The sequence below is a fragment of the Vicugna pacos genome, chromosome 4, assembly GCF_048564905.1.
Source record: "Vicugna pacos chromosome 4, VicPac4, whole genome shotgun sequence".
In the NCBI taxonomy this organism is placed as follows: Eukaryota; Metazoa; Chordata; class Mammalia; order Artiodactyla; family Camelidae; genus Vicugna; species Vicugna pacos.
In genome coordinates, this window is record NC_132990.1 from 35,455,074 (window position 1) to 35,473,802 (window position 18,729).

The 18,729-nt window shown below is 45.2% G+C and overlaps 1 protein-coding gene across 8 annotated transcripts in view; it reads right to left on the reverse strand.

Annotated features, from left to right (window-relative positions):
* Window positions 1-6,709: 6,709 nt before the first annotated feature.
* The window catches only part of DMRT2 (doublesex and mab-3 related transcription factor 2), a 40,860-nt gene continuing 28,840 nt past the window's right edge, over window positions 6,710-18,729 (reverse strand). For 4 of the 8 annotated variants that reach the window (XM_072959553.1, XM_072959555.1, XM_072959552.1 and 1 more), the window contains 2 exons: window positions 10,118-10,220; window positions 6,710-8,043 (listed from right to left, as the gene is read on the reverse strand). In XM_072959553.1, the coding sequence (XP_072815654.1) occupies window positions 6,986-8,014 (1,029 nt within the window). In that variant the 5' untranslated portion in view covers window positions 8,015-8,043; window positions 10,118-10,220 and the 3' untranslated portion in view covers window positions 6,710-6,985. Of the gene's footprint in view, window positions 8,044-8,428; window positions 8,510-10,117; window positions 10,221-11,064; window positions 11,632-11,818; window positions 12,388-13,126; window positions 13,272-18,729 lie in introns of those variants that run through there. The other 4 variants (XM_072959551.1, XM_072959550.1, XM_072959556.1 and 1 more) reach the window with 3 other exon arrangements.

Genomic DNA, 18,729 nt, shown 5'->3' on the forward strand with positions numbered 1-18,729 from the left:
CTGAAAGCCTTTGTTAAATCCCTTGCTGAATTGAGACATCTCACCATCCTTGTCTCAATTTCCTGATAACTCTCTAGTAACCCTATCAAAAGCCGAAATGATATTGGTTTGGCTTGATAGCTTCACATCTCAGGTACCTACCTATAATAACTTTTTTTGACGCTATTCCATGAAAACAATCTGGTAATGACTGAAAGAAGGAGAGTCCCACTGGGCCATGCTACTTAATAGTATCAAATGATGTACTTACTCATCAGTGAAAGGATACTTTTGTGCTTGTCAGCATGTTATACTTAATGTTTAATGTCTTAGTTCCAACTAGAGAAAGTGAAGTCATTTCTCCAGTTTTTAATTCTCTTTAAAAAAATTCACATAGTCTTCAGTCTAGCTGGCACCCATAAAGTAATCACACCATTCCCTGTCTGCTAGTTTGCATCTTCAGCAATGACTTAAACTAATGTACTCACCAAACCGACAAACAGGTGGTCTTTGGATTGATCTCAATTTAAAACAAGGAAAATAATAAAATATATATTAAATCAAAGGGAGGAGTGAGGGTAACTTACCTGATTGATGATTTGGGCAAAGGGAAAGGGGCAGGGATAGCTCTGCATATTCCTCTCCCCTTTCTATCAAAAGTCAACTCGCATGCGAAGAATGGAGACAGTCACTCTCTGCACGCAGGGGATGTATGGTCGGCCAGGGCCGTTTCTTGGTGGGTAAGTCTATTTAATTCTGGAGTTTAGTATTTGAGATGAATTCTGGGAATTAGTTTTAGAGAGCAATCCAAGATGTTGCCTTGCTCCTGGATATGTCAATTTCAAACATTCATAATTAGTAATAAAGGTAAGTAAGGTATATTCTAATCTCTAAATGCCAAATCCTTTGTCTTATTTATTGCTTGAACCTCAGGCATATAATGGAGGTATTAGTTTTTAGGCCTCTCAAACATGCATAACAAAATACGTGAATGGGGAGTTCCCCAGCCAAAGATGCCTGCAGAGAAGTGGTTCCATTCTAGCAACTCTGCTCTACTCAGTCATTTGCTGGAAGCAGCCTGGGGAAAATGTAACTTTGGTATGAATGGTGGAGCCAAAGGAGTGACAGCTGGGACTGTCGGTCTGCTGTGCTTCCCAGGAGGCTTTTTCTCATTCTTTTTCCCAGTTGTTCTCACAACACCCTAAGATAGTGTATGTGTGTGTGTGTGTCTGTGTGTGTGTGTGTTACCTTATGAAATTAGGACAGATATGCAAATGTTTCTGCATAAAATACAGGCAACATTCTGCATATCTAATGTATCATATATAATATAATCATAGGATGCACTTAGCATTTACATACAAAGTCTTAGAGATAAAGCCATATCAAGTCATGCATATTGGTGGGGAATCCCCAAATTTGTACACACACACACACACACACACACAAAGATGTAGATTCAACTCCTCACATGGCCACTTGCCAATTTTATATAGAATTCATATGAGGAACAAAAGAGATAAACGTGAAAGTGCTGCTCTGTAAACGAGCAGCCAATGAACACATTTTAATTATTACGATACACTTACCATTGCACCGGATGTCAATCTACTTCCAGGTGTCTCTGTCCAGCATGCTCTAAATGTGTTTAGACATAGTAAGTTAAAAAACAATATAACTGAGGGTAGTAGAGTATGATAAGAGCTTGGCACAATAATTAAAATAAACATAAGTGTGTGGCACAATAATTAAAATAAACATAAGTGTGTACCACAAGTCAAAGTTTATAAATTGCAGAATCCAGGCCTCTAAAGAACTAACACCCTACAAATTGGACCCCAAAAGGAAATAAGTTTACAGGCCTAGAATAGGCACAAAGAAAGCTAATCCAAAAATAAATAAAATCAGGAGGGCCAGTAAAAGTTCTAGTCCCGACTGAAAATCCAGCCTTGAGACAAAGTGATGTCTCTATTACTCTACAGGGAATTGTGGACTTTCCTTCTTACTTCATCTTGACCTTCAGCCATTTCTTTGCTCTTCAGCACTACTGAGAATTTCCAAAACGAATTCCAGAAAGTTTCTTAATACAAGTTAATGCAAGTCTTTCATTCCATAATTAGAATTAAGCTTTTAAATGAAGATGATGATTTAAGACACTCACTTAAATTCACATTACAAACTTCACAACTGATACGGGAGCCCCCCTGGGCAGAGGAGTGTTGCTTTGGTGAGGAATGGAGGTGGTTCATACCCTGAGGGAAGGGGAAACAATATGGGATGCATGTTACATAAGAAAACTGAGTTCCTGAACATGGGAAGAAGGTGAAATCAGGAAGTGAGGACTAAGTGAAGAGATATTTGTTCACCTACAGTCACAGCAGCATTATTCACAGTAGCCAAAAGGTAGGAGCAACCCAAGTGTCCATCAGCAGATGAAGGGATAAACAAAATGTGGCATACACATGCAATGGAATATTACTGTCTTTTTAAAAGAAGGAAAGTCTGATATATGCTACAACATGAATGAACCTTGAAGACAATATTCTAAGTGAAATAAGCCAGGCACAAAGGGACAAATACAGTGTGATTCCACTTACATGAGGTACCTAGGGTACAAATTATTAGAAACAGAAAGTAGAATGGTGGTTGCCAAGGGCTCGGGGAAGAAGAAGTTATGCTTTAGTGGGTAACAATTTCAGTTTTGCAAGATGAAAAGAGTTCTAGAAGTGGATAGTGGTTATGGTTGCACATAATATGAAAATACTTAAATACCACTGAATAGTTGAAAACAGTTAAGACAGTGAATTTTACGTTATGTGTATTTTATCACAATTAACAGACATAAAGGGAGAAATTGATGGGAACACAATCACAGTAAGAGAGTTTTTACACCTCATTAACATCATCCAGAAAGAAAATCAATAAGGTAACAGAGATACTAAATGACACAATTAAACAGTTGGACTTGATATTTTTAGGACATTACATCCCCAAAAAACAGAATATATATTCTATTCAAGTGCACATGGAACATTCTCTAGGATAGATCATATACTCAGGCACAAAAGAAGCCTCAACAAATTTAAGAGGGTAGAAATTATTTCAAGCACCTTTTCTGATGTAGTTTGGTGAAGCCATTATGTAAAACAGTATGGAGATTCCTCAAAAAACTAAAAACAGACTTACCATATGATACAGCAATCCTACTCCTAGGTATATACCCAGAGAGAACTCTAATTTGAAAAGATACATACACCCCGACATTCATAGCAGCACTATATACAATAGCCAAGAGATGGACACAACCTAAATGTTCATCAACAGATGACTGGATAAAGAAATTGTGATATGTTTATACAATGGAATACAACTCAGCAATAAAAAAAGAATAAAATAATGCCATTTGCAGCAACATGGATGGACCTAGAGATCATCATTCTAAGTAAACCAGAAAGAGAAAGAAAAATACCACATGACATCACTCATATGTAGAATCTAAAAAAAAAAAAAAAAAAAGAAAGAAAGAAAAAGAAGAAAAGTGACACTATGAACTAATCTACAAAATAGAAACAGACTTGCAGACACAGTAAATAATTTTATGGTTACCAGGGGAAAGGGGGTGGGAAGGGATAAATTTAGGAGTTTGAGATTTGCAAAGGTTAACCACTATATATAAAAATAGATAAAAAGCAAATTTCTTCTGTATCGCACAGAGAACTATATTCAATATTTTACAATGAACTTTAATGAAAATGAATATATGTGTATATGCATGACTGGGACATTGTGCTGTACACCAGAAACTGACACATTGTAACTGACTATACTTCAGTTTAAAAAAAAGAGAAATATGTTATTTTTAACCAAACTCAACAACTTCTAAGTTTAAAATAAGAGAGAAGAGAAGCAACTTGTTGACTTCATGACTTTGCCTAGGTCTTCTCCTACTTATGCCACCAAAGGGCTAGAGAGAAAGGGAACTCTTTAACTGACTTTACTTTTTTTAGAATAGTTTTAGGTTCACAGAAAAATTGAAAGTACAGAGATTTCCCATGTTCCCCTACCCCACACAGGCAGAGCCTCCCCATTATCGATAGATATCCCCACCCGAGTGGGATGTAAGTTATAACTGATGAATCTTCCTTGTCACATCATAGTCACCCCAAGTCCATGGTTTACATTAGGGTTCACTCTTGGTGGTGTACATTCTATGGGTTTGGAGGGAAATGTTTTTTAAATTATTTATGTATATTAAATTATTCACAATAACTCTATTGCATTAGAGGCCAAAATCCACAAGTGTATTAAATGTGCGTTAAAGTAACAGAAATGGTGTAAACATTTGCTACTCAAAGCCTGGTCTGAAGAGCAGCAGCCGCCACATCCCCTTGGGAGTTTGTTAGAAATGCAGAAGCTCAGGCCCATCCCAGACCTACGGAATCAGAATCTGCACTTACCAAGATTCCCAGGTGATTCATTGTCCATAAAGGTAAAGACGCACTGTTGTAAACTATTCAGAACTGCTTGATCAGTTGAGACGGAAGGAAAACATGTTATTAAAGCTGCATTATTGTACTGTGAGTCAAACTGAGGGAAAGGTCCGTGTTTTACTATTAAGTTCTTGAGAATGATTAAAGCCAAATCCATCTATTGTCTTGAACATAAAAAATTCTTACACCACAATTTTCATCCAGTATGTCACTGACAGTGTTCTTTGAAGACTGTAAATAGCCAAATAGTAGCTTTTATGAAAGCAGAATAAGTAAAAGCAGCAAAGAAGCAAGCACAACGCTCTCACTGAGGGGCTGATGGTAGATTTGGTAGGTCTGCAGTTCCAAGAATTCATCATTAGAGCAGAACTAATGCACGGCATGATAATAAATTCGCCAAGGAAAGTACTGACCCTCATAAATGTTCAAAAACAATAAAAACTCTGGTCACTGGTAATGTGAGAAAAACCACTAACACCCACAGCCAACTGGATTCACTTAATGAGATTAAAATGACATATAGAGAGGACAGAAAAGACATACAAAGTGTTCACTGAACACAAAAGGGTAAAAATGTTGACAAATGTATGTATTCCAAATACTAAAATAGAGTAAGAAAAAGAGACAAATCTATGTTTGGATTGTTAAAGCCTTGTCAATGGGATTTTTTATGTAGGTTTATTCTAATGCGTTTTCCCTCATTACCTCTACAGTAATTAGGTACAATGCTAAGTTTACACTTAACATAAAAAATAAATTCCTGATAGAAAAATAAAAATTAATAACTATATAGGTAAAACAAAGATGACTGGGGCGGGGCGCTGTGCAGTAGGGGCAGAGGGGCACTGCAGGGAGGTTCTGTCTCTGACCCCAGGGCTTCGTGGCTGGAAAATATTTTTCCACTTAATGATAATCTTCAACAGTTATTGGGCTCTCTGCCCGCTTTCTCTGGCAAATTTCCATTCACTCTGGCTTTTGCAATAGTAAAAATAACTAAATTTGACTCAACAAAACCAAGTATTACTTTACAAGTACAAACTGAAAATCAGTCTACAGTTTGGCTTGTTGTTTTTGAAATTGATGCTAATTTTAAACAACAACTCAGAGAACCCCTTGAGACTTACATGAGCTCATCAGTAGCAAAAAGATCATTTTAAAATAATTTGTAATCTTTTCCAGAGCAAGAAAGAAACTCTTCAAACCGCTAAATTTCTTGGCACATTCCACATGCCCACCTAGTGGTCTTGTTACCCAGACAAGAGGAGAGCTGGAAGTAAAACTTCACTTCATGGCAAACTTATAGGCGGGAAATTTGGCTCATTATCTTCTGTGCTGAAATGACTATAACATCTTATAATTTGATTCGAGGTCCACAGGTGAGATCTTCAGGGATGAATTTCACACTTTGATACATGTCTTACTCTCACTCTGTCAATCGTATAGAACAACAGTTAACATCTTGTTGAGCAGAATAGGATGATAATGAACTTAAAACCGAGGGGAAAGTTTTAAGAATCAAGAAGCCACCCTTACACTCTGACAAAACATCTGCAGGTTTCAGCAACTGTCCACTGAAGCAATTGGAACAGTCAATGTTTTTCTCTTGGAAGAGAGTGACGCTGAAAACCTTTGATGCTGGTGAAAATGTGACGCACATAAAGCTGAGACTCCCATAAATGCCTGCCGTCACCAGTCCCTAGAAAATAGCAAAGTAACAAGGAGCTGAAAGGGGGTTCAATCACGTACCATCATGGTTTGAACTGACTGCACCTTAGAAGAGAACCTGCTCTGTGGCCCCCAGCCACCTGAAAGTCATAGGATCAACGTTCAACCTGGAAAGGCAGCCTGAGGTCCCGCACACACAACCCCATTGGGGAAGGAACTGGGACCCAGAGAGTTGAGAGATCCCTTCCAAGAACCCACGTCATCATATAAATGATATCACACTTGATTGCTCTTCAGATTAATTCAGCTTTGTCCAATCACATGAAATGAAGATTCTATAAACATAATAATCTTCCATATGTTCTCCTTAGAGTTACTTTTGCCTCAGTCTTGAATAGCTAATTTTAAATAGCCTCCAAAATGCACAACTAAAGCATTATACGCATTCTCCTGTGGCCCCCAGCAACCATTAAGAGCCCTTGAAAATACACAGAACATAGAAAAATAAAGAACACATTTCATGGACACTAGCTTTTTCACCTAGACAAAGAAACTATTTACTTCAGCAAATACTCGGTCTTTTAGAAGACAGTGTCAATTTTATTGCTTTTTGAAATGCTAGGTAAAACCTGAAACTTGACAATTTGCACATAAGCAATTTCCATCTTAAGTTTAAATATATTTATGTGCTGAGGGAAAGTACATGCATACAAATAGAATTTTTTTAAATCACCATCATTTACATTAGAAATTTCTTGATACAAACATCTTTTTCTTTAAAAAAAAAATTAGTGACTGGTTAAGAATCCTCTGAGACTGCAGAAAATCCAGCTTTCCATTTAAGCAGCCTTTCACTGGGAGACGTGAGTGATGGCAGATGAAGGCCTCTTAAGAATAGACTCAACAGAAAATGACAGGGGTTCATTCACTGAGAGTTTTGTTCCAACTTGTTTGGCTACGAAAAGGTCTTTGGCGCATCTATCTATTGTAAATGTGTACTTCTGGTTCTCCTTGACTAAACACTCTCTGGGTTTCTTAGGGGCTTCTTCAAAGGCGTCTTTGACAGATGATGTTTTCAATTCAGGACCTGATTTGTCATTAAGAGTTTGCTGGAATAATGAGTGGAATGGATTATGTTTAAGTGGTAGAGGGTGCTTGGTGCTTTCTTTGCTGATCTTGGTTAAGACGTGCCCTTGAGCTGCCAGGGAGTCCGCGTCAACAATCGGCGAGAAATTCCGTCGGGGTGGGGAGAATGCAGACCTTTCGGGGACAGCTAGGTGACCCTGAAGGTCATTTCTAGGGGTCTGGCCCTCAAGAGTGTGAGGTAGCACCAGAGAGCCCTCCAATTTTGGTGGCATCAGATCGTGTTCTGCTCCAAGTCCATCCTGGAGTCGTACTCCCTTCAAGTCCCAGCTGGCCCCAGGCTTCAGGGCCTGAACTGACGTGGTAGCATTTAGCAGGCATTGCTGGTAGAGGAGGGTGTCACTAATGGGGCCACACTTGGGCCAAACTAAAAATCTCGAGGACAGGGGATATTGTCTGTAAGTCGTGGCCACACTGACGTTGGAAGAAATTAGTTCCATATTCCCAGACCCCGAATACTGCATGGTTAAATCAAGGCAGGTGGGGAGAAAGTTGCAGAAGTCTTTGCCTGGTGGTTCCACCGGGCTGGGACCGTAGGCACTTTTGTAGGAGTTGTACTCAGGACCATGTACCATGCGGTTGGGCAGGAACAAGGCAGCAGCTTGGGATGCTTCCAACATCTCCCTCTCTTTATATTCTCTCTCCAGCATGATGTTCTCCAACTCTTTATCTGCAAAGGCCCGCCTCTTCCTCATCCGGTCACTTACTGGGGGAGGGAGCGGTAAACTCCCTCCCATATAAGTCTCTGCTGGAAGAGGGCGGTAGCCTAAAATAAGCATTGCACATGAAAGAGATTAACATCTAATGAGGAAAAACCTGGAAATCCAGAAGGCAAAAGAAACACTGCAGACTGGCAGAACAGTTATTTACAGTTCCATATCACTGTTATTTTCATACAGGAACAAAAGTATGGGTTCAATTTCAAATAGATCCTTTTGGGGGAAGGATATCCATAATGTAATTTTTTGTTATTGTTGTTTTTGTTGTTACGTATTTGTTTGTTTTCTTTGACAGGCATTAGTTTACTGGCTGAAATTTTAATATTCTTCCCAGGATCCTATACATTAAGGGATAAGGCTGCTCATCTTATTTCAATCAAGTTTAACACTATCCATGTCATCTTTTTCCATTATTAAAAAAGACATCTATACCTAGAGCTGACGTCACTTTTATTTTCTAAAGATGGCTCATTATGTATACATTGTTACAGTTGTAGAAAAATCCAAGGAGAACTAGGAAAAAAGAGAAAGCAGATTAGTGAGGAGAAAAAGAGAAAAGACTTAAGGAAACAGAGAAGTACAGAAAATTGAAAAGAGCTTTAACTAGTCAGACTCTGCAGTGAACAATTTAACCAGGCCCCTACCCCTACTTCTGACTCTTAGTACAAACCAGCAAAGGTGGGAGATACCCTGCTACATTGAAAATAACTGGTCTAAAACATTTTTCACAAGTACTAATTATGTTGGCCAGATACAAAAATGGTTGAACAAGCAATCACTAGAACACAGATTAAATCATCATACACTTTATGAATAGGGACAAAGTCAAAGACAAAGATTAGTGTAACATAAATACAATTCCTGGTGGCATAAAATACTTTGAGTATTTCATCATCCTCAAGCATTCAGCACTATCAAATTTGTTTGAAGAATCCATTGTGATGTTTGTGTTTACATAGTGACAAACCCATCATACTCATTTGCAAATAAAATAAAATTTGAAAATTAATGTTCCCATTTCTATGGTAAATTTTTGCCAGGAAGTTATTTACTTATTTTCTATTCCATTTAGTCCTCCCACTTCTCAAGTTGCTTTGGCGCAATTTCAATTTACCACTGTGGTCCCTATGGTTATAAATCTGTTTACCCAGTTTGTAACCAAATTCATTTTGAATGCATAAGAAACCATCCTAAGTTCGGAAGTACACACAGCACAGGGTAAGACATGAACAAACTTTAAAACCTGTCTAGAAAATACTCAATTCAGAAGCCATAAAACAAGAAAACAAAATTCAAATGTCTACTTTAAAAAAAAAACTGCTTTTCTACCTGAATCTTATGAAGCAGCAGTGACTACCACAAATATAAACTTTCGTTTTCTTTCAATGGTGGAATTTAGTCAATATATTATTTATAGGTCAATAAATAAATTCCATACCCATACAGAGATGCTTTTAAAAACCAGTAATATTTTAAGAAAAACTAATGCATCCTAGGCTTTAAGAAAGCAAACACACGGAGAGAGGCTTCATTCTTTTCAAGTTCAACCTCCACTTCTCTTGTGTGATTCAAAACCTTTTCCAGATTCTACAATCTCAACTAAAAAATAGTAAAATGAAGTGCTGAATAACTGCAATTTAAGAAGATAATCCAGAGAGGAAAACAGTACAATGAAAAAGAGTGGGATTAAAGGCTGGATTGCCCAGACTAGAAGCCTTTACTAGTGTGGGTAGCTGTTAAACTCCTTACTTGACTCACTCTACTGAGCTCCAAATACAACTAAAGATTTTTTTTTAATTTATTTCCTTCCAGGACATCTGCTCTGGGATCACTTGGCAGTGTATCTGCACATCCCTCACACTAGGGCAAATTTCACATGCACTTCATGTTAACCCATTAACTACAAAGCAGAAGACAAAATTACCTATGACAAAAACCTCAGGAGGTTAAGATTTATTTTCCCACATCCTGATTTCCCTCCTAAAGCAAAACTTTACAGTAAGATGTATTTTTCCTTCAGATTGCTCCTTCACAGGTTAGTGAAAACACCACATGCCTGAATAAAGAGAATTCCTCAGAACATGGTTTAAAAGGTCAAAGGATAATTTTGCATTGCTTTACCTTCTAAAATGCTTTTGGCCAGCAAACTGGGTGCCCTGACTTGCCTCTGATAGACGGCTTTGCGCTCGAAATTATTCTGTTTCCCAGAAAGACCTTTCTTGTCCTGTAAGTACAAGAAACATAATCAATAATGCCCTGAAAAGAAACGAAAAAAAAAAAAACAAAAACAGGAGAGATGGGAGAAGGAAGAGACATCAGCAACTCTCCCTGGTCTAAATGTATTTATTTTCCTATCCCATGTGAAAATGATTCTAAACGAACTAACGTCAGCATCCCTTAATTCCAGAACAATGACCTGTCCAAAGCCTCCAACTGGTGAGCAGCAACCCAGCTTTCTCTGGGGTCGCTTTTCTAGAGTTACCCCAGATCCAGCCTGCAGCCAGAAGCGGGGAGACATCCTGGGAGATGAAACCCACAGTGGACGAGAGGGTAGGTGCCTAGCCGTGAAAGAGAGATGTGCCTCGGACCGCTGCGTCCTCAGAGCCCAGGCTAGAGCCCAAGGTGCCTGAGATCCGAAAGTGGCCTATGACCTGGGGCTGGTTTCTCCCCGAAGTAGGAAGGATGGGACAGGGTGCAGGGAGTTGAGCGAGAAAACTCAAAACTTTTCAGGTCTGGCTAAAAACTCACTATCCTTCACTGAGACAATGGGGCACCTGAAGGCAAACAAAACCCTCGGAGCCCGCAGGTGACGCAGGACAAGAGGACCCCACCTTTGCTCCCTCCAGCACCGCCATCCTACGCCCGCATCCCAACCAGCAGGCCTCAGGGAGCCTGAGGGAACGCAGAGCCCACAGTGCAACACGCCGCACATGGGAGGACGCCGAGGCCCAAGGCCCAGGACCGCCTCAGGCATTCAGTGCCCTGCGCTCTCCGAGCCCTTGGGAGGCTTCCCATTAAGGTCACTGCCTCCCGTGTGTACGGTGACCCACTCCCGAGCCCCTTCTCACCGAAAACTAAAATCAAAAATCCTCCCACACCCCGAATCTGGGAGGTGTCCCGCGCGGCCTTCCTCGTTCTGACCGCTCTTCTGCAGAGACAGTCCGAGGTTCAGGAGGAGCCTCTCCCTTAAAGAAAACCCAGGCTCTCCTCACAGCAGTAGCTCCACCGTGGGAAACGGCAGAGATCCGTCCACCGGTTCTTCGGTAGTTCTCACGGCCAGAAGCTAACTTCCCACGACACTTTCGGTCTCATCTGTAAAACAGGCAGCACGTTCTCTCTCTCCTAAACGGCCCGTGACAGCGGAAGCGCCGTGAGCACTACGTGCTGCGTGGCTCTTTCTCGCGTTCAGCGCGGGCAATACAGCGACGAGCATCGCAGTGGACGTCGTGCACTTCATCCACCGCTGTCCTCCTCCCCGGAACACCACCAAAATAAATGTTAAATATAAAAACTAGAAATAAAACATCTTTCTCGTGATGTCGAAATGAGACTAACCACTTTCAGGGCCTCTCTGCCTGCTTCTCAATACACAATCTTTTCTGCCAAGTTCCCCAGCGATGGCCAGGGCTTCCTCCCTCCTAGGACCCTGGACCTCTGCAGGCCAGCGTGGCCAGAGAGGTGTCCTCACCATCCTTCCGAGGACGTGCCAGGGACCTCAAAGCCCGGGCCCCGGGTGTGTGCGGAGCCTGCCCCTCGGACTCCGGACCCCCATGGCGGCCCCAGGCACCTCAGCGGGGCAAGAGCCGGCCGACGGGTACGCACCTCGGTGGCCTGCTGCCTCCGGAGCGCCACCTGAGCGGCCATGACGCGCTGCCGCTCCACCACCAGCAGGCAGTTGGCGCACTGGCAATCCCGCCAGCGGCAGAAGCGCTTATGGCCCTTGAGGCAGGACACTACACCGTGGTTGCGGCAGCGCGCGCACTTGGGCGTGCGGCTCAGCTTGCGCGGCTCCGCAGCGCCGCCCGCGTTCGCGCCGCGCTCCGGGGCCCCGGCCGGCGCCTGCAAAGCCTGCGGCGCGGGAGGAGGCCTATGCGCCAGGAAACCCGGCTGCTCCGGCCTGCCCGGCACCCCGAGGGACGCTCCCGCCTCCTCGCCGTCGCCCTCGTCCTCCGCATCGTCGTCGTCATCCTCCTCTGCGTCGTCGTCCTCCTCGCCGTCCCCATCGGCGGGGGGCGGGCTGGGCCCTGGCGGCGTTGGCGACGGCGTCCCGCGACCGTCTTCCTCCAGCTCCAGGCTCTCCACGTCGATCTCCCAGTCCATGGCGGGACCTGTCTGCCGGCCCGCCATGGCGCACCACCCTTCGTCCGGGCCTACGCTCAGTCGCCTGCGTTCTGGAGAGACACGAAAAGACCCAAAGAGCCACCGACCGCCGTCAGGCATCGTCCCCAGGCCTTGGTCCCAGAGCTCCTGGTCTGCCCACCTCCGTCCGACCCCTTGAGGAGCCCAGTTCTCTGCATGTCCTTCACATGCAGACCACACATGCCGTTTCTTGTATCTTGCCCTCCCCCACCCCCATGGATCCACAACCCAGTAAGGTTTTTAATCTATTAATTCTAAGTGCTCTGTGAACACCTGACCTTTAACTACAGCCCTTTCTGGCTTTACAAACGCTTTGAGGGCAAGTCCCTGGGTAATGCAATGATCACCCATACAAAAGTATTGTGTCCAACTAGACTGGCCTAGGTCACTCGTTGGACTTCCCAGACCCAACTAGTTTGGCCATGATGAATATTAAAATGTCGATAGAAGAATTCTTTTCCTTCTGATCACAAAGGCCCCTTCAGATCCATCGAAGTACCACCCCAGCACACCCCAGGTTTAATCAACGAAAACCCAAAGTTGTTCTGCTGCCATTGGAGCCCCGTAGGGACACTAGGCACAAAGTTGCAGTTGCCGTCCAGCATTAGCAATGCTTCAGCCGGCCACGTAGCGCTAAGCCGCGTGAGCTCTGTGTATATCGGTCATGATTTGCACTTTAAGACAAGACATGCAAGTTAAATAGAAAACATAAGGAAAGGTGATTCACGGTCTTCGCCCTCCCTGACACCCCCACAACATCACAGCACTCACCAAGACTCTGAGGCCCGGGCTAAGCAGCCGAGGTAAAAGATATCCAGCCCTGGGACCTTGCTGCTAGCTGTGCTTGCAAACAAAAATCACGGCCGTCACACCATGCCACGAAACCGGGGGCTGGCAGCTGGAGGCCCGGAGCCCACTGGATGAGGAGTAGGGGAGAAGAGGGATGGAGAAGGTAAGTCAAATCCTCAGCGACTTCGCTCCGCACATCCCAGACTACAAAATTCCGGTCTGTTCTCCGCAACCCCGGGCGCTTCGCCTCCCTGAGGCTGTTTTCATCTTCCTTTGACCCTAGCTGGGCGGGAAGGTTGGGCCACCTTGAGCAAGTCAGATCTTGGGCTCCCAGGGCGGGCAGGCGCACGTAGCTGCGTGCGGCGCAGCGCCCCTCGCTGCAGTCGCCAGTCGCGGCTCCCTTTCCTAGTATTATCCGCTCGGGCCCCCGAGCCCTGCGCCCGCTGATTGGCCGGTTATCAGGCGGTCTGAACGCTGATTGGCCAGAGTGCTTCGGCTCGGCGCTCCCCGCCTCCTGGCGGCGGCCGCGCCCCCCACGCCGCGCCCCTCCCGCCACGCTCCGCTAGAATCCTCCTGCGCTGCCTTCTGTGCAGCCGGGTCGTCTGTCCCGAGGTTAAAACCGAAGTGTGACGGCGCTTGCGGGAGCGAAGACGCCATTTATCTTGCGGGCTAGGAAAAAAGCAGAGACATATTCTTCCGAATCGTGCCGTCCTCAAGAAAGGTAGCAGACGAATAGGCAGAGATCAGAAAGGCAACGTCATCAGCATCACCAGTCGACCTGCGACTCAATCATTAACCCAAAGGGGGGTGCGGAAATAAGGGAAGCGCACGGGGATATCCTACTTTCTCTTTCAAAAATAAATCAACGGTTACCTTGCACCACGGCACCGGGTTAGCGGATTTAGGACCTGTAGATACTTTTGTGGCAAGCGCCACTCATCCTCAAAGTGCAAAGTGGTTGCCGTTAACTTTCACCATGCCCGTGAGACAGGCAGGTCACCAAGTCACCTAGTCACATATTTTTCTGCTATCTGAATTACTGTGAGTTGATCTGGGGGAGAGTAGAAATATATGCCATTAAGAGATTTAAGTGCTATTTATTCACTCACATCTTTTAAATGAATCTCTTTTTAAAGAGAACTTTTTAGTAGGCATCAATGTATTTATAAGGGGGGGGGGACTTTCTACTATCTCCCTCAAAAATCTCTTAACGTAAATGTTTAATAACAGTTACGTTTCCAGCTTACTGAAAGAAGGAATTAGCCTTCTAATTCAATGCTGCATTTCATTTTTTGAAATAAATTTAAACTCAGACGCTTTTCTAGTTACACCTTTAAATAATCAATGCCTCTTAGGATCGGTATAGGAGTCAGATTAGAAAATTGAGTACCAATGCATTGAGCACATAGTAGGGTCGCAATAGATATTTGCTAAAGGAAGGAAATTACTGAAAGTTAGAAGTTAACCAAGCTCAGATAGGTGGGAACAAGGCAGCTTAGGAATTACTACTGTGAAAGTAATGCAATCTGCCTGACGCGCAAGACATTCCAAAGCCTTGTCGATGTAGAAAGTTCTTCCCTAAGTTACCAGGCACTGGGATTTCCCTTTGTGCGGGTTCTTCTCCCCAGAGCTGCTTTCGATGTCCAGTGAATAGAGAAACAGGTCCGTTTATTCCTGTCGGGGGCTGAGTTGCTCCGACCTTCTCTGAGGGCGGCTTAGGAACTGTGCGCGCTCAGACGCGGGACAAAGAGTCAAGCAGACTTGTTCGTTTGTCCCATTTGGCACCACCTAATAACACCAGTGAGTTTTACCTTTTGCATAGTTTCTTATACTCATCAATGGGCATTTGTTAATCTATGTTACAGCGTTTGAATTCTTGACCAAAGCAGAAGTGTGTTATTATCCCCGTTTTTCCAATGACGGAACTGAGGTTCAAAGAGGAAGCCTGAGTCACGCAGTGGGAGGGCTATAGACTGGTAAGCACCTTGGTCCTAGGTCAGCCTCTGCTATGAAGTCTCAAACTTTGCAAGATAGAAAAACTGATAAAAGTTTGTGGTTTTTATTTTATTTACCTGCACTCCTTCTGATTTTAATACCTGGCGCTTCCAGCTGTCCTCTGTCTCCCCGTGCTAGTTACATTTCTGCCTTTGCAAATGGACATTTCAGTGCTTCTGCCCAGGGACTTGTAAACAAACTACAAGCCCCCACCACTGCCAGCTGCGTGTGCAAGACACTGGCAGACTGGGTTTTTATTCTATTTATTTCTTGGGGGGGGGGAGGCGGCAGAAAACATGAAATCATTAGTCCTCGCTAGTTATTTTGAATATTAAGAAACAAAATCAAGAAAAAATGTTTGCTAAACTAGTGGTTACCAGTAGGAAAAGGGAAGGGTGAAGGGCACAAAAATAATAAGTTTGCTAATTTGGTGTAACTAGGTTGAGAAGGGGAAATAGGTGGGAACAGAAGGAGAAAGGGGGTAGGAGCAGCTGTTTCCTAAACAGAAAACAAACAAGATAGGCAGCTCTTGAACTAGTTGGAATTGTAAAGCTGCTATATAAGGAGGAAACAAGTGGGATTTGTGTACAGTAAACCGTGGGGGCTGAAGCCAGGACAGGGTATAGGAGTTGGGAGGAGGTGGGCACCTGAGAAGGGTGGAGGAGGCTCCCAGAAGCACAAGGAGCCAGCAAGGCCCTCAGAAGTCAGAGCCAGGCCCACCTTCTGTGCAGTGAATGGCTCAAGGCGGGGAAAGCATGAACTTACTGGAGGTATGGGGCTTCCTGGTTCCAGGTGGGTGAGCCAAGGACTGTTCCTTCCACTGAACACCTGCCCCCCTCATCAGAAATCTAAACTACATCTCCACTGCTTCTTCAAGACTTCCCTGCCCATTTCCAGGTGCCACCCACGCTAGTCCCATTCTCCCTGCACACCACCTGCATACTTGGGGACATGCAGCTGTAGTAGTGATCCAGCTGAATTACACTCCATTCTCTGGCCCTGAATACCCACAGGAAATCACGATCCCACCAAATGCTGAGAGGTGAGATGGTGGGGGGTAGGGGGAAGAGAGGTTTTTAATCTCAGGACAAGTTTCAGGAAGTCTGAGGAACTCTAACACTAGGGGAGAAATTATCTGGGTGGGGATGGGGTCTACGACTGCACAAACCGGTTAGTAAACTAAATATTCAGAGGCATTAGGAGTCTCGGAGATCCTGGGCACCAAGATGGTTGTTCCACCCACTACTGGATCTTGGACAATTATTTCCCTGCATCTCAGTTGCCTCATCTGCAAAATGGGGAGAATGGCCCTTCTTGGCCTGTCGTTGTGAAGATTCGGTAATAATGAAGATAGAATGTCTTCACATAGTAGGAGCTCAAAAAACGTTTCTTTTATACAGCGGCTGCAGCCCGTGCGGCCACAGGACAGACGGACGGCCACCTCTGCCTCCCAAGCTTGACAAAAAGCTTGGGAGGGCGCAAGGAATATAGCTCCTTTTTCCAGGTCCCTCTCCTAAAAGGGGTCAGGAGGTGATTGAGGACCTGTTAGGTGAGGAAACAGAAGTCCTTTTGGCTTGTAAACCTACACCAAATTACAAAGTGCAATTCAGCGTCCCTCTTGTAAATTACGAGGCAGCGGGGCCGCGGTTGACTCTGCCAGTCCCGCTTGATGGGGGCGGCCGCGGGGCTGCTTCTCTCTGAGCAGGCTGGCGCGGGGCCGGGGCGGGGGGGGGGGGGTCCCCTTTTCTCCCTCTGCCTCCCTCCCCCTTTCCCCCAAACCTCTCTCACTCTACACCCCTTCCCTTTCTCGTGCAGCTCGGACACGTGCGGTGCGGAACCCCCCCCCCCCCCCATTTAGCGAGTCAAGCGTGGGAACCTGAAGGAAAAAAAAAAGGCAGGAAAACGGGTACAGGGGAGGAGTTTCTGTTTCTCTCTGTCTCTCTCTCCCCCTCCCTCCTTCCCTCCTTACTTCTCTTCCTGTCTCCTCTCCTCTCCCTAAATGAGGCGAGGGAAGGGTGGGACTTTCTTTTTTATTCTCAAAAAAAAATAAAGTGGTGGGGAGCTGGTTTCAAGTTGGCCCGAGCTGACCCATCAATTCCTTGCTAAGAATCCCAGCCGGTCGGCCCCCGCCGCCTCCCTCCGCGTGGCCACACCGGCTGGGGTCCGACTCCAGGGCGCTTAGCTTCTCCAGCCCAGCCCGGCCACCTCCCGCCGCGATCACTGAGGCCCCGCGTGGAGCGGGCCCTGGGCGGGTTTTGGGGCCCAGGCTCCGCGAGTGCAATATGGCTTGGAGGCCGAGCGCCCGCGTTTCGGCCTGGCACACGGGGGCTTAAAATGCCCGATCTGCTGCTCCTTGGCTGGGGGATAGCGAGGAGGATCCTTACTCCCTCGGTGCCTCACTTTCCACAACTGCAAAATGGAGTTAACCTTAAAGGATATGATGTGCGGAGACCCCCTGGCTCGGTGACCCGCCCACACTGAACATTCAGTATTTGGGGGTGGTGGTGGTGGTGGTGGTGTTATTGTTGTTGTTGTTGTATTAGTTTTACCATTTTAACCCAACGAACTGGCTTGCAAAGAGCGGGAGGCTGGGAGCTTCGAGGCCAATTTCCTCCGACCCCGCCCGACTTTCCAGCTGCGGAGGCCTGGACATGAGGCCTGCCCTCCACCGCCAGTCTGAATCGCCTCGCTACATCACCTGACGCAGCGCTGCACTGATGAATGACTTTTGGAGCTGTAACCGGTTATGGCTCTGGTTTCTTCAGAAAAAGAACTCAGTCCACCTCCTCGCGCGGTAAACTCCTTTTAACATTGTATCGTCTCACAATTTTGACCGGCTGCGGACGCGGCGAAATAAATAATCCCAGATGGGATTGCGGAGATACGATTTCCCAATTTGCTTTGCGTAATCAAATATACGACCTGTCATAAGCAATGGGGACGAGGGGGTGGGGAGGATTAGGCAGTTTGCAGAAGATAACTGTTCTTCGAGAGGCTTTAGAATTCTCCCTTTCCCTGTTCTGCGTGTCCAAAAACAGAGAAGCTGAACAAAAAAAGACAATGCGATCTGGGATCTCATCCCGCCTCCGTGGGAAGCAGGCTTTAAATCACAGGCATATGTGACAGAAAGGGACGCGCTTAGTCCACTCCCCCTCATTTTACAAATGGGGAGGAAAATGGATCTCAGAGAAGTTCACGGGGCTTGCTAGGGGGACAGCTCCATAGTGACTGCGTGGGACCCAAGGGGCCACAGTAACTATTCCCTCCACCTCAGTGTCTTCACACAATTCATCAAACAAAAATGTGCCCTTTGCAGCGCAATGTGGAATCAGATGCCTGGTTTGTGATGCAATCCTACAGCACTAGCACGTAGAAGGATCTGCCAGCCGGCCTGCCCCAAACCCTGGGCAGCTTGCATCCTCCATTCTGGGGAATGTGGCTCAATTCACTTGGGGGTCAAGTAGCAGCTATGAGATGAGGCAACTGCAGGCCTCCTTAACTTCTCAATACCCATTCCAAATGGCTGTCAGGGGAGATAGAGACTCAGGGTTGTAGGGGGACCAGGGTTCCACCCCAGGAACAGTGTCCTT